At 39.6% G+C, this 14,721-nt stretch overlaps 1 protein-coding gene and 1 non-coding gene across 2 annotated transcripts in view; both read left to right on the top strand.

The window, feature by feature from the left end:
- RAB3GAP2 (RAB3 GTPase activating non-catalytic protein subunit 2) overlaps positions 1 to 14,721 on the top strand; it is a 97,289-nt gene that overhangs the window by 39,922 nt on the left and 42,646 nt on the right. Inside the window, exons 8-12 of the mRNA XM_078078378.1 lie at positions 3,532 to 3,631; positions 5,796 to 5,894; positions 13,085 to 13,233; positions 14,085 to 14,164; positions 14,313 to 14,395. Coding sequence (XP_077934504.1) covers positions 3,532 to 3,631; positions 5,796 to 5,894; positions 13,085 to 13,233; positions 14,085 to 14,164; positions 14,313 to 14,395 — 511 coding nt within the window. The remainder of the gene's footprint in view (positions 1 to 3,531; positions 3,632 to 5,795; positions 5,895 to 13,084; positions 13,234 to 14,084; positions 14,165 to 14,312; positions 14,396 to 14,721) is intronic.
- LOC118539255 (small nucleolar RNA SNORA36 family) lies at positions 7,937 to 8,068 on the top strand. The gene has a single exon (XR_004919078.1). It is a non-coding gene; the product is annotated as a small nucleolar RNA SNORA36 family (small nucleolar RNA).

Genomic DNA, 14,721 nt, shown 5'->3' with positions numbered 1-14,721 from the left:
ACCCTGGGATCATGACCTGAGCCGAAGGCAGACGCTTAACGACTGAGCCACCCAGGCGCCCCGAGCAGGCGAGATTTGAATTAAGCTGTGAATAATGGTTATAGAATATAATAGGAAAAGAGGAGGAAGTATTTTAGGTAATCAGGAGAACCATGAAGGGAGATTCAAATGTAGGACTGTGTATGAGACAACAAAAGAAACCTAGGTCAGTAAATAGTGAGAAACTGTTGAATAGGCAGAGTGGCCACATTTTTCATAAATTTGAAAGCTGAGTAAAAATCAGAATTGATTCAGATGAGCAGAGTGACTGAAGATTTATGAGAAGGAAGTGATATATCAAAGGGATATTGAAGGACTCTTTCTTCAGGAGGAACTGGAGTTTGAGAGTCTGGAATCGAGGAGGCTAGTTATCTGACTTTTTGAAGTTATCTGTATCAGACATGCAGTGTCGGGACAAGACTCTGTAATGGCTGTGAAGAGAGAAAGGACCAGTCCAAAAATCATTTTACAGGAACAATGGACATGACTGGTTATTGTATAAAGATCTAGTGAAGAGGAAAGTGAGTTGGCTCTAAGACATCCGTGCCGAGGAGTGCCACTGACAAAGTTGGAAGAGAAGACTGCTTTGGCAGTGAATTAAGGTTATTAAATTTGATTTTGGACATGTTGAGTTTGAGGTGATGGTAGGAAATAAAATGAAAATACCAGGATGGCTGTAATGATACAGAATTCCTACACAGGTACAGAGACTAGATTGAAGAGTGTGGTTAAGTCCTAGATGACGAGGGAATTCTTCCAAGTAAAGGATACAGGAAAATAAAACTGAAGACTGAAAACTTAAATCTTAATAATATTCACCATCAGAAGATAGGAGAAATAAAACCATTGAATGAAATGAAGAAGGAGCTCTTGGAAATCTAAGAAGATAATCTGTTCATTAAAGATACTTTGTTTTTTTTATTTTTCTATTCTCTGGATAGTGAAGGTTCTTTAAACCCTTTAAGCTTGCGGGGCGCCTGGGTGGCTCAGTTGGTTAAGCAACTGCCTTCGGCTCAGGTCATGATCCTGGAGTCCCGGGATCGAGTCCCGCATCGGGCTCCCTGCTCGGCAGGGAGTCTGCTTCTCCCTCTGACCCTCCTCCCTCTCATGCTCTCTGTCTCTCATTCTCTCTCTCTCAAATAAATAAAAAAAAAAATAAAAAAATCTTTAAACCCTTTAAGCTTGCTTATGTCTGTACTACTCTCTTGTTTTTAGAGCGGGTGGAAAAAAATCACTTTTAAATACTTACTATTTGTGAGTCAAGAAAATCTATTAGTTGAAAAATAATTCTTACTGATCTGAGACAGAAGTCTTTGTTGTTACTCTGTATTCTGCATATGTATCTTTGGATCTGATACATCAACTTATACATCAAATGTACATATTTGCTTCTTCTTCATTGTACTCCCACATCTACAAAAGATCACAGAGCAGATTTCCTGATTCAGTTCTGGGGGCAATGAGTGTAGTAGAAGTGACCGCAGGTCATTGCAAACGATTCCAAAGAGAGAAGACCTCTTTCTGGAATGTCAAAGAAGTTCCTTCTGTGTCTTCTGCACAAAGGTCTCTGTCATCTAGCATAATTTCTGCAGCTTTTGGACCATTGGTGTTTGTATTAGTACCTTCTTCAGGAGGGCTCTCTGGTTTTGGAGATAACTGACTTGCTGATGATTAGCTCCAAGTCAGTGAGGAGGCTCTTGGCCTGCTGTCGTGGTCAGTGGGCCATCCAAGCTTAGCCTTGCAAACCTGTCACATGAGCACCCATGCCACCTCCTTTCCCCTGGCTCCTCTCCCTCGTGGCCCACAAATCTCTTTTAAAAATGGAAACAGCCTACTGGTTCAGTAGAAAAAAGGACAAGACCGTTCTCACAAGAAGAAATATAATTGGTCAAAAAGCGTATGATAAAATTTTGAATGTAAATAATAACCTAAGAACTATAAACCACTACATTTGGATAATTTTTCACCTTTCATATTGACAAAGATCAAGATTTACAAAACTGTTAGCGACAGTATGGAGAAACAGGCACTCTCGTGTATTGTTGGTGGAAGTGTAAACTGACAGGTACTTTCTTGAGGGCAATTTAATAATATGAATGAAAATTGAGAATACTCTATGACCCAGAAATCCAGTTGAAGAAATATATAGCAACGTGAGAAGGTATACACAGAAGAATGTTTATTGCAGTGATGTTTATAATAATGAAAATGTATTAATTCATTCATAAATATTTAGTTACTGCCTATTGTGTGCCCAGCCCAGTTCTAACCACTGAGAATTCCTTGGGGAACCAGACACCCCAGGGATCCTCCTATCATGGAGCTTTTAGTTTGGGGATGGTGGAGAGAAACCAGCAATAAACAACTAGAGATAGTAAGATAGTTCCAGTGTCTGATAGGTGCTAGGAAGGAAATAATCATGTTGATGAGATGGTAATGAGGCAGGAGAACGGCGGTGCTGTTTGATTTAGAGGCTCGGGAGCAGCCTCTCTGTGGGACTACGTTAGAGCTGAGAACTGAATGATCAGAAGAATTAGGCAGGTGATGATCTGGGAGGTAAGGTCCAGGCAACATTCAGAGCACTGAGGTGATGATGGTCATTGTTCAAGGAGCAAGGGGGGGGCAGGGAGAGGTGAGATGACCTTAGAGATGGGTACCCCATCTTGCAGGCCTAGGTAAAGAGGCCAGGCTTTTTTTTTTTTTTTTTTAAGATTTTATTTATTCATTTGAGAGAGAGAGCACAAGCAAGGGGAGAGCTAGGGGGAGAGCGGGAAGCAGGCTCCCTGCTGAGCAGGGAGCCCAACATGGGGCTTGATCCCAGGACCTGGAGATGATGACCTGAGCCGAAGGCAGACGCTTAACCATCTGAGCCACCCAGGCACCCCTAGGCCAGGCTTTATTCTGAGTGCAGTAAGAAGCTGTTGGAGAGCCTCAGTCAGCAGATTGGTTTGATGTGCTGTGTCTCCCAAACTAAATGTCCATCACTAAGAACTCATTCACTATAATTTGGAACATATGATCCAGTACTGCGTAGCCACAACAAAAAATGATTTGCTCACTAACTGAAAAGGAAAAATATCATTGACCTATTGAGTAATAAAAAGCACGTTATACTATATACTTTTATATATTGTTTGTATTTGCACAATGACTATATTTCATTTTTATGAAATTTGTACTTTTTTTTTTGTTACTCTCACCACCTATCCTGAAAGCATTATATATCATGTATAAAAAGCATATTTGAAAAGAATTTTAAGTACTTGGGCAAAAGGCATTCTGAAATTAATTTTGCCTTTATTTTTACTTTTCCTTTGCCTGATAATGTCTTGTGCGATGGGTGGTTGACAGTTATTTCTGTTTTTCATTAATATTTTCATAGTATTTTCTATTTTTCATTAATCCTGACATTCAGCTCTAATACAAAAGTAGGTAAGTTTATTTGGCAATGATGAAGATATATTATTTTCTTCTTTCTTATTTCTTTAATAGAATGAAGAGTTGAGTATCTTATATCCAGGTGCCATTGTGACTATTGATGGATTTAGCCTTTTTCAGTCTCTTCGTGCTTGTCGAAATCAGGTAGCAAAAGGTAATTTTTTGGCGAGACGGATCTAACTTCTAACGTCTTACTTAATTTAACCTACTTAGAGAATAAACATGTGCTCGACATTAAAAAGGCCTCTGTACTAGATTTACAGAAAAAAACCCTGCTACCGTAGAGATGGGAGTGCATTGTTGGGTAGATTGCCTAGTAAGATAAAGGCAAGGACTGAAAATCTACTCTCTACATATTGGGGTAAGGGAACCAAATTTCTCACTAGATCAGCAGCTCTCGGGCTGGTGTGCTAGAATCCTGTGATTCTGCATTGCTTCCATCCTCACTGAGGGTAAAGATACCACTGTGCACAGGGGAAGTTTTCCCCTTGGCAGGCAGGACCCAACAGGGAGTCAACACCAGCTTCTTTTTGCTAACCTGGAACACTTCTGAATGGACTAGTTAGAGGCCTGAACAATGTGTATATGGGCAACTACACTATTTCCAGACTTGGGGGTGAAAAGGGCCCAAATAAGAGTTCTTACTCTTATTGCTCAGAGTTTACCTACTTTGGAAGAGAATACAGAGCAGAGTTGTATTTCATCAAATTCAAGATGCCATTGTTTGTAGATGCACTAGTATTTTATGTACCACAAAGCAGCAAAATTGCCAGAGAAAAACACATCATCGATTTTACGATCCCAATTTTAGAAAAGCCTTAATTAAACCCAGTGAAAATACCAGGACTAGTGTAGACTTCCTCCTTTTCTTCTGGGTTTGGGTAAAGAGGCCTTAATGGCCCTAAAACAAAGTTTGTTTTGTTTGCAGATTGATGTGATTGGTAAAATCCTGAAGTTTTGGTTATGTGGGTCTTTAATATTACATACTTTTCTATTAGGCCAGAACTTGTTTGAATTTTTTTACCTATTTTCATAATCTTTTAGATTATTTAAATTTAGGCACAATAAGCATTATTATCTTGAGGTCACTTAAAGTAGTCACCATTCATATGTATACCTACAGAGCCTGGCAGTTTTCTGCAGGTAAGAATTCAGTCAATGAAATAAACTAGAAATAGATGATTATGATTGGTATTGTCAGCCATTTAATTTTTATTATTTTTGAATTCCTGTTTATTTGTATGTTTAAGACCATAAGACCATTTTGTCTCCTAGGAAGGCAGTAAGCCATTTAGGGCCCTCTTATTGTAAGTTGCTCTAAAAAGAATTCTGATTGCATAGCCAAGAAATTGTTGTGCTTTTTATTTCCACATATAGGGAAATTCTCTTTTCTTGGCCTTACTGTCAAATCTGAAGTGCTTAGAGGAATATATTTTTACTTATAATAGTACTTTCTGGAATAAACAACCAGAATCCAGCTGTATTCTTTTTGGTTTTTTGTATGCTAGGTGTTTTTTGTTGTTGTTGTTTTTGTTTTTAAGATTTTATTTACTTGAGAGAGAGTGAGCACAAGCAGGGGGAGCAGCAGAGGGAGAAGCAGGCTCCCTGCTGAGCTGGGATCATGACCTGAGCTGAAGGCAGGCACTTAACCGACTGAGCCACCCAGGCGCCCCCAGCTATATTCTAATATGTAGCATGAGAATTTACTGATAAATAGGACCTTGTGCCTGATCCTGTGGCAAGAAGTGTAATAATTGCTTTTTCTTTCATTACTCACTAGGCAGAAATACTGAGCAGTGACAGGCATTTTATTCATTCTTTCTGGCAATGCTATTGCTGTTAACGTGTCTTTCTATCAAGGCTGGCCGTGGTTACTTGCCTTACGGACCTTGCTGTCTGGGCGCTCCTGCCCGGCATATCATCAGCTTTTTAGTTTTTCACCAAGTTAAGGCACTATTAGCTGTTCCCAGGATTTTATCCACTGTCTTTCTCAGGGGGAAGAAATTAGCTTATTTGTCATCAGTTGCAGTTTGAATTCACCTTAAATTTTAGTAATAGTCTAGGGTTTTTAATTACCTCCTCCAATTACATTGAATTTTCCAAAAATCTCTTGTGACAGTCAACTTACCCTTAATGTTTGCATTTTACACGTATTGTCTTGGCATGAGTAAAGTTCACTTTAACCTTGTTTACATTGCCTTGCCTCATTATTATCATTTAAGCTTTAGAGTAATAAATCAAGTTATTCCATTTTTTAATGGGTTTTTGTAAAACTTCATCCATTATAGTTTGGATTGTTTGCTTTTTGTCTTTAACAGCTGCGGCATCGGGCAATGAGAACATACAGCCTCCACCGTTGGCTTATAAGAAATGGGGTCTCCAAGATATTGACACTATTATTGATCATGCTAGTATTGGTAAGCATTACTAGTTCAAATTTTTATGCAATTTATTTTTTTTTACTTTTTAACTGATGTGTCTCATTTATTAGAAATGTACATTTATTCTTTTTTTTTTTTTTTTTTTAAAGATTTTATTTATTTATTTGAGAGAGAGAATGAGAGACAGAGAGCATGAGAGGGAGGAGGGTCAGAGGGAGAAGCAGACTCCCTGCCGAGCAGGGAGCCTGATGCGGGACTCGATCCCGGGACTCCAGGATCATGACCTGAGCCGAAGGCAGTTGCTTAACCAACTGAGCCACCCAGGCGCCCTAGAAATGTACATTTATTCTTATGTGAAAAGAAAATGCATCGCCTTTAGTGAGACATTTGGGAGTTACCCCAGACTTATGGATTATGATAGGTGTATGTGTTTAAGAAGTGGTAGCAGTTTTAATAATTATGTCTACAGCAGTATCGAGCAGTTTTAAGTCTTTCACTATTTGTCTGAATTTTTTTTGCGGATAAGTTTAATCCATGTAATTACCATATAGATCAGTCTTCTAAAAATATAACCTTTAGACCAGCAGAATATAGATAAAAACAGATTTCTCCTTGCAAGCATATTTGAAGACTCACTCTGTTGGGCATTGGGAACACAGAAATGAAAGGACATGGTCTCATCCAGGAAGCGTGAGTTGAGTTGGAAGACACATGTGAAAACAATTGCAGGACTACAACAGTAGTAGACGAGGGGACCAGCGGGAATGGGAGCAGAGAAGCCGCAGACACTGAGGGAAATAGGGAGCAGGAGGCTGACTCCGGTCTGACATTGGAAGAATGAGTAGGACTTGACCAGGAGAACAAGCCCAGAGGAGGCATCTGGTCGACCTGTACACAGCCTGGGGGTGGCGGCACAGTGTCTGCTGTAAAACTAATGGGCACTAAGGACCACTGGCAACAAGCGTGTAAACAGGACTCAGATTTTGACGGGCCTTGTATGCTGTGCAGAGAATTTAGATCTTTCTCCTAGTAGCATTGAGAGCCGTTGAAGAATTCAGAGCAAGAGAATGGTGTTACCACTTGGCCTGTTAGAAAAATCACTTTGGTGGAACTTTTTAGAGGCTGTAATATAGGGGTCAAGACTAGAAACTAGGCACAGTAAGGAAGCTGTAATTATCTTGGTAAGAAGTAATCAGTTTCTGAATTAAGGTAGTAGAAATGGGGGCAGAGAAGAAAATACTACTTAAAAATTGTTTTTTTTCTGTGTATCAATATATGCTTGTTAAAAAATTCAAATAGTACCTAAATATATAAAAAGAAAAAGAAAAAATATCCCCTTAGCCCGACCATCCAGAGATACTCACCATTGGCATTTTGGTAAGCATCCTTACAGACTTGTGTGTGAAATGCATGTGTGATATATATATGGTTATATAGAGAAATAGGTTTGCATAAGTAGGATTATATCATATCAACTGTATTATAGCTCTTTTCTAATCAGTGTATTTAAAGAGCCTTTCAATCAATTTTGCTGATACCCATTTTTATCAGGGTCCTAATAGAAGACAGATGGCACCCTTGAAGTAGGACAACTGAAACACGTTTTATTTATAGAGAAGCTGTCTAGAAAGATGTGGTGTTGGAGAACCACAAGGGATGATAGAGCATCTCAGGGCTTCTTAGCAGCCCAGCTGTTGACCACTCCTAGGCCAAACAGGGTGAGGGCCTGGAGCAGTTCCAGAACTTGGAGATGACGAGTAGAATCAGCATCTTAAGAGCAGGTTGACTTTTGCACAAATGTCACAGGGAAATAGGTATCCTGACTTCAGTTTCCTTTCTGTCTTTGCTCTCCTGATGAGACTTCCCATTGTCTGAACCCAAGTGGAGGTCACCATAATGTATACACACTGGCCCCTGGGAGTGGGTGGGTAGAAAAGGAACGAATATGAATCCACAGAGTCAGACAGAAAATACCTGACACACAGATCTCTTTGTTTATTGTTGCATAGTTCTCCTATGGAATACTCTGCAATCAGCACTTTACTGGTAGACAGTTTGTCTTTACTTTTGCTGCAAAATTCCAAAGTGTTGAGTTCAGTTCAGGGTAGCTTCCCTGTTCTGTTAATTGAACTTTGGAACATTGAAACAGGCTAGGAAAAATGATTGGATAGAAAATATTATTCTATTCATTTATCTCCCAGCCTACAAAATGATTCTAAAAAAAGGTACAATGGGGAGGCGCTTGGGTGGCTCAGACGGTTGGGCGTCTGCCTTTGGCTCAGGTCATGATCCCAGGGTCCTGGGATCGAGCCCCACATTGGGCTCCCTGCTGAGTGGGGAGCCTGCTTCTCCCTCTGCCTGCCGCTCCCCCTGCTTGTGCTCTCTCTGTCTCTCTCTGTCAAATAAATAAAATCTTTAAAAAAAAAAAGGTACAATGGACTTTATTTTGCAAAACTTTATGTAAAGTTTTGATGAGTTCATTCAACAAATAAGTGAATACCTATTATGTCCTAGGTGTTAATTAATAATGGAGCTAGAAATACAAGGCAGACAGGACCCTGTCCTGATGAAGCTTACATTCTGGTGATAGGGAGACACACAGTGAACAATGAAACCAAATGAATAATTTGGTAATATCAAAATGTTGGTATGTATCATGAAGAAAATAAGCAGAGGGTTATGATGGAGAGTAAAGAGAGAGGGCACATCAGGTAGACTGGTGAGGAAAGGTCTCTCCAGGGAAGTGACATTCAGACTGAGATATAAAGGGTGTGAGAAGGAGCTAGCTATGTGAAGAGGTGTAGGAAGAGCATTCTGGGCAGAGGAAGCAGCAAAGAGATAAGCCTGTGGAGCCTCAGAGTCCTGAGAAACAGGAAGGAGGTCCATAATGACTTGATTGTTAAGAATAAGGGTCAATGGGACAAGGTCAGGTTGGAGATGTAGACTACGGTCAGATCACATAGGGTAAGGAGTTTGGATTCTATTCTAAATATGGTGGATGTCATTGATGGAGTCTAGGTACGGGATATTTAAAATTATCCTTCTGACCTGCTGCTTAGAGAGAGGCTTGTAAAATAAAAAGTAAAGGCAGGAAGACCAAGAAGGAGTTTGTTGCAGGAGGGGAGAATGACGGCTTTGCCTACAGTCGGAGCAGTGGTGTTGGAGAGGGGTAGACAGAATTAACATATATTTTGCACTTGGAGAGGGGTGGATTTGAGAAATAAGAGAAAGGAAAGATTCAAGGATTTCTTAGTTTTTATCTTATTATTTATTTTAAGGATTTCTTAGTTTTTAAATTTGAGCAAAAGAGTGGATGATCAAACTTTACTAAAATGAGAATAAGGAGAAGGAAGAGGTTTGAGGTGGACAGATTGGAGTTATGTTTTTTACAGGTTAACTTCTGACACAATTCCACATTCAGATGGAGGTGTCAAGTGGGCAGTTAGACATACATGTCTAAAGTTTAGGGAAGAAGTCCAGATTGTTGATAAAAACTTGGGAGGAAAAGGTTGACTGTGGAATGCTTCATAGAATCCAAGAAAGGGAGAAGGTCCACTGGATTTGACAACGTAGAGCTCTTCATTAAGTCTGATGTGAGCACTTTAAGTGGTGGACCAGTGAGGATGAAAGCCAGATTGGAGTAGGTCGGAGAAGAAATATTTCCACCCCTACTTTCAAAAATTAGAAACACAAGAACAAGAAACTGTATCACAGCATCTCCATTTTTATGTCCAGTCTTGACCTCTTCCTTAAAATTTATACTTTTTCCAATGCCTGCTGACCTTGTCCACCTGAGTATCCAAACTTAACATACCCAAAACAGAATTCTCGATTTCCTCCCCTGAACCCTTTCCTCCTTTTTTTCTTCTATATCCTCTCTTCTTTTGCTCACACCAAAAGATTCTGAGTCATCCTTGACCCCTCCTTTTCTCATGTTTTTATCCAGCCTCCCATTTGTCTCTTCCCGCACGGTAGACCCCATCTGACCACCGCTCATCTCCATCACTGTTAGCGCTGTGGTCTGAGCCACCATCCTGTCTTGCCTGAACTATTGAGGGAAAAAACATTCTAGCTGGTCTTTCTGGTTCCTTTCTTCCGTCTCTAAACTCTGTTCACCGGTTAGTAGCTAATAGCCTTTTGAAATATAAGTCATGTTTTTGTCACTCTTCTGCACAAAATGTTATTTATAGCAGCTTCTCATCTTAATAAAATCCAAAGGCTTTACAGAGGCATACCAGGCCTGACATTGCCTGGTTTATGGTACATCTTTTACCTTCTCTTCTTTAGTATCCCCCCTCTGTGTGTTCCACCATGCTCGTCTCCTTGTTGTTCCTGAGATGCACCAAGCATCCTCCTGCTTGAGAGCACTTGTGATTGTTGCTCCTTCTGCCTGGAACATTTTACCTAGCTAGCCACATGGCGCTCTCTCACTTCATTCAGGTCTCTGCTCAAATATTATTTTGTCAAAGAAGTCTTCTTTGTCTACAATAATCTACTGTAGTGTACTGTAATAGACCTAGAAAATTATCCAATGAGTTTGACTTTATGGAAATTTATATTAAGATTTAAATTAATATAAATATTTTAATAATGATAATATTTAATAATAGTAGTTTAATATTTAATAAAGTGTATTCCAAATTAGTGTTCTATTTATGTAAATATATTTTAATATGCATTTTAAACTAAATTATAATTTATAATATAAATTATGTTAATATTTATACTAAGGTGTTGCAAAGTGTGGAAAGGCCTCAGATGTTCAGGAAATACAAAAAAAACTCACAACTAAGGAAATGTAATTACAGTAGGCAGCTTATCTCAGCAGTGAGTAATATTTACATCATTCTTAATAATGAAAACAGTGAATGTGAATTTAATAAAAAAAATTGAAATATGTGTATATTGGAAGGATAAGGTGGGAGGAAGAGGGACTGTCATTATGCTATATCTTCATTTACCTTAAATCAGTGAAAAGTAATGCTAAGATTGGTGACTCAAAGACAACGATCCTCTAGATCCCACCATTTGGCCGCAGTATAGAGAGCAGGACCGCATGTTAGATAACAGCCCAGGGGTTTAGTCAGCAAGCTGTAGACTGGGGGGAGAGGAGTGTCACGGAGGCATGGGAGTTGGGGGTCGAGGAGGACAGTAGGATTTGGGGCTGGTCTTGGATGCCCATTTGTTTGTGAGCCTTACTCTGAAATCCAGGTGTATTTTTTTTCCCCCCTGGCAATACTCAGCTGTTCTGCTGTAAACAGCAGAGAATGCAGAAAGTTTAGGTCATCCAGGTTAGGATTCAGCCAGGTTAGTATGTGAGAGAGACACAGGGCAATTGTAGGTAGGTGTCTGCAAGAGAATGATTATGATGGAACACAAATCTAAGCCAGATAAGAAGGGAAGTGAATGCGGAAGTTGCTTGATAGTGAAAAAATAGTAGGATTAATGAAACTCTTGATGAAATTGTGGAATTATTATGGGGGTTACTAGAGTAGGATAGAAAGCTAAGAGGAGGTCGTCAAAAGGTGGTATGCTTGAAATCAAGGTTTCAAAGGCTGTAGAGTTGACAACAGGATCTAGGGTGTGTGTGGCACTGAAAGTGGATGACTGAAATTGTGGGAAGGGGCAGATCATAGTGGTAAGGATGGAAGGAACTGATCAGCCATCTCTTTAGAATAAATTAGAATAAACCCACTTAAAATTTTGGATACATATTGGGAAGTTGTCCTCTGGAGAGCTTGTAGCAGTTTATACTCCCATCTATTGTATGTGGGAGTACAGAGAGAAGTTATTTTAAAACTTAAATTCTGATTTATATGCAGCACAATTCACCCTTTGATTTCATTCCGGTAAAGTCAGGCCAAACTTATGCAAATTTTTATCATGTAGTAAAAACATTTTGTATATTGAGTCATGAATTCATTCATGAATGTGAGCCAGGCATTCTGATCTTTCGGAATAGTCCAGCTTCTGCAACAGTTATTTAATCCGTAAGTCCAGCAAATGGTTTGCTCATGAACTCCCTAAAAGTATTTCCTTTCCCAGGACTCTTCTTCAGGAACAGTGTGTTTTTGACCATTTGCAGACCAAGTAGAGGCAGCACCTGTGTATGAACATTCCATTCCGCAGTGTATTTGAGTTCAGCACTTCCCAGCTGGTTATCCTCATGTACCATGTGAGCACCCAGGGACCAGATGTGTGCCTGAGTGCACGTAGGTTGGAATCTTAGCAGCACATCTTTACTCTCTCTAAGCTTATTCCACCCCCCCCCCCCCGTCTTTCTCTCCCTGCCACCCAGGTGAATTTACATGACCTTGGTTTTTCCTCTGCTGCACATAGGCATGTGGGTGCCAGCATTCAGTCTGTCTGCTTTTGCTCTTAGAGCCTTGGGGAAATGAAAAGTTAACTCTTCCTTAGAAAAGGTGGGGGATTTCTGGACTACAAAGCAAAGGTTTGAAAGTGTTTGTTTTTGCTGTGTTGGGAGGGGTACGGGAGCACAGATGCTCTCTCACCTTTTTGGTGGGAGTGTAAATTAGCACCACCTCTATGGAATGCAGTAGAACAGTATTTAATAAGATTTTTAAAAACGTGATCCCCTCTGAGCCCACACTTCTGTATAAGAATTTTCCATACAGAGAGAGTTCTGTAGGGGCACAAAGACATATCAAAGATGTATATACTGTAGCATTATTTGTAGTGGCAAAAGATGGGAAGCAACCTAAATGTCCGTCAGTAGGTCAGATCAGTTACGGTATGGCCGTACAGTGGGATGTTCCGAGTGATCGAGAAGAATGAGGCATGTCTCTTTGATATTTTATTAAATGAAAAAATTGACTTGGTGTGCTATCATTTATGTATGTACAGCATCTCTGGACAGCAGCATAAGAGACTGTCTCAGTTGGGGCCTCTCAGAACTGACTGATACCTCTAAGTAAGGCAGACTATACTTTTTGTACTGTTTGAATTTTGTATCTGTTAAAAATTAATATTTAAATTTTGTTTTTGTAGTATTTTATGGCTTAGAGGAATAGATGGCACTTTTAATATCTTACGAATATTTTATGACATTGATTTTGTAGCTTTTAAAAATGACTTTTATCCGTTAAATAAAACTAAGCAGTTTGCGTCTTCGAATGGAATTGACGTAAAAATTTAATGACCTAAAATGACAGCGTCGTTTTAGTGCATTCCACTCACGTGTTGTTGCTGTTGTTGTTTTAAAATAGGTATTATGACTTTGTCCCCTTTTGACCAAATGAAGACTGCCTCCAATATAGGTGGATTTAACGCAGCAATTAAAAACAGTCCACCCGCCATGTCTCAGTATATCACTGTCGGGTCCAATCCATTTACCGGCTTCTTCTATGCTTTAGAGGTAAGAGTTTCCTCACTGATCATGAGTGAGGCCTCTCTTGGTTTTTCAGCTTGTCTACAAATTGGATATTGTGAGTTAGCCTTAGAAAGATTCATCAGTTTACATTTCTAAGTTTCATTGGAAGCTAAAACTAGTCTCCGCTGACTTTCTTCTAAATTCTTTAGGTGAACTGAGAAGGTACTAAAGTCAGCGTAAAACAAACTTCTCTGTTTCTGATGCCCCAGCTGCTTAGTTGATTTGTCTTTAAATATTGCCGCAGTCATCAGCAGCTCAGGGGCGGGAATGTCGGCCCGCCAGGGATTTGAGTAAATCGGGAATTGTACAGCTGCCGACTGTAGTAGATGTAAGTGGTGAAAATGGATTTTGTTCCTAAGGTAGGGGACCGTTAGGTGCTGGACTTGGTGTCTCTTATTTCTCGCTTAAAAAAACCAGCCTTCTCAGAATCGTCCAGACTATCTCTTTACTTTAATAAAAATATATATTAAAAAAAGAGAGAGAGAGGGACAGAAGCCAGTTGTATGTAGATAGGAAATCCATAGCCCTGCCAGAATAATGCCATCTTACTGTCCTAGTTTAAACTTTTTAAGTTAATTACAATTTAAGGAGGGAAATCCTGAAGACAAAATAGACAACAAGCAATTTTACTGTTAAACTGTAGAGTTAAAACTTTTGATTATATTGCTGCCTCCTAAAACAAAGCTTTTACTGTGTGGCCTGAAAGATGCTGAATATTTTTGCTAGTCCAGGCTTTACAGCTTTTCATAACTTTTAAAAGTAAGCCTTGTGTAGAAAGCATGTTTTGTTTCTTTGTCAGCTGTTCAGTTTTCTCTTTCCTGTGCCCTGTTTTCCAGGGAAGCTCCCAACCATTACTGTCTCACGTGGCCCTGGCGGTCGCAAGTAAACTCACTTCTGCTTTATTTAATGCTGCCAGGTAATTTTATCACAATTCCGTGTAAAGTCATTTGTATATTACCTGTATATCTGTAAAATGATCTGCTTGCTTTTACCATCTGTTTTGGTCGCCTGCACATGAAAATGCTGGGAGCGCTGCTTTTATTCTCCATTTTCTTTCTGTTCAGTGGTTGGCTTGGTTGGAAAAGCAAGCACGAAGAAGAAGCAGTGCAGAAGCAAAAGCCAAAGGTGGAGCCAGCCACCCCGTTAGCTGTCAGGCAAGTCTGTCACGCTCCTCTCAGGTTTTCATATTTTAAAAAGTGTGCTGTTAAATTTATGGTCTTTCAGTGCGCTCAGTTGATTGGTCGATCTCATGAGTTTTTGGAGCTGCTGTCACAATATAAAGTCCATGAGGAGAGTGGTTCTTGCCTGTTTTGTTCACAGCTGCCTCCCTGTCCTATAGTAGGTGCTCAGTGTGTATTTGCCGAGTGTGATTTTTTACAGATACCTATAATCTGAGCTTAAGTTGCAAGAAAATTTGTTTTGTGAGAGCTGTTGAAATTTTTTAAAGAGCTTAGATAGTTTATCAGTAAGCTG

This window comes from Halichoerus grypus, chromosome 7 (assembly GCF_964656455.1).
Source record: "Halichoerus grypus chromosome 7, mHalGry1.hap1.1, whole genome shotgun sequence".
Classification (NCBI taxonomy): Eukaryota; Metazoa; Chordata; class Mammalia; order Carnivora; family Phocidae; genus Halichoerus; species Halichoerus grypus.
Note: the sequence above shows the minus strand (reverse complement) of the source record. Positions and strands in the feature narration are given on the sequence as shown.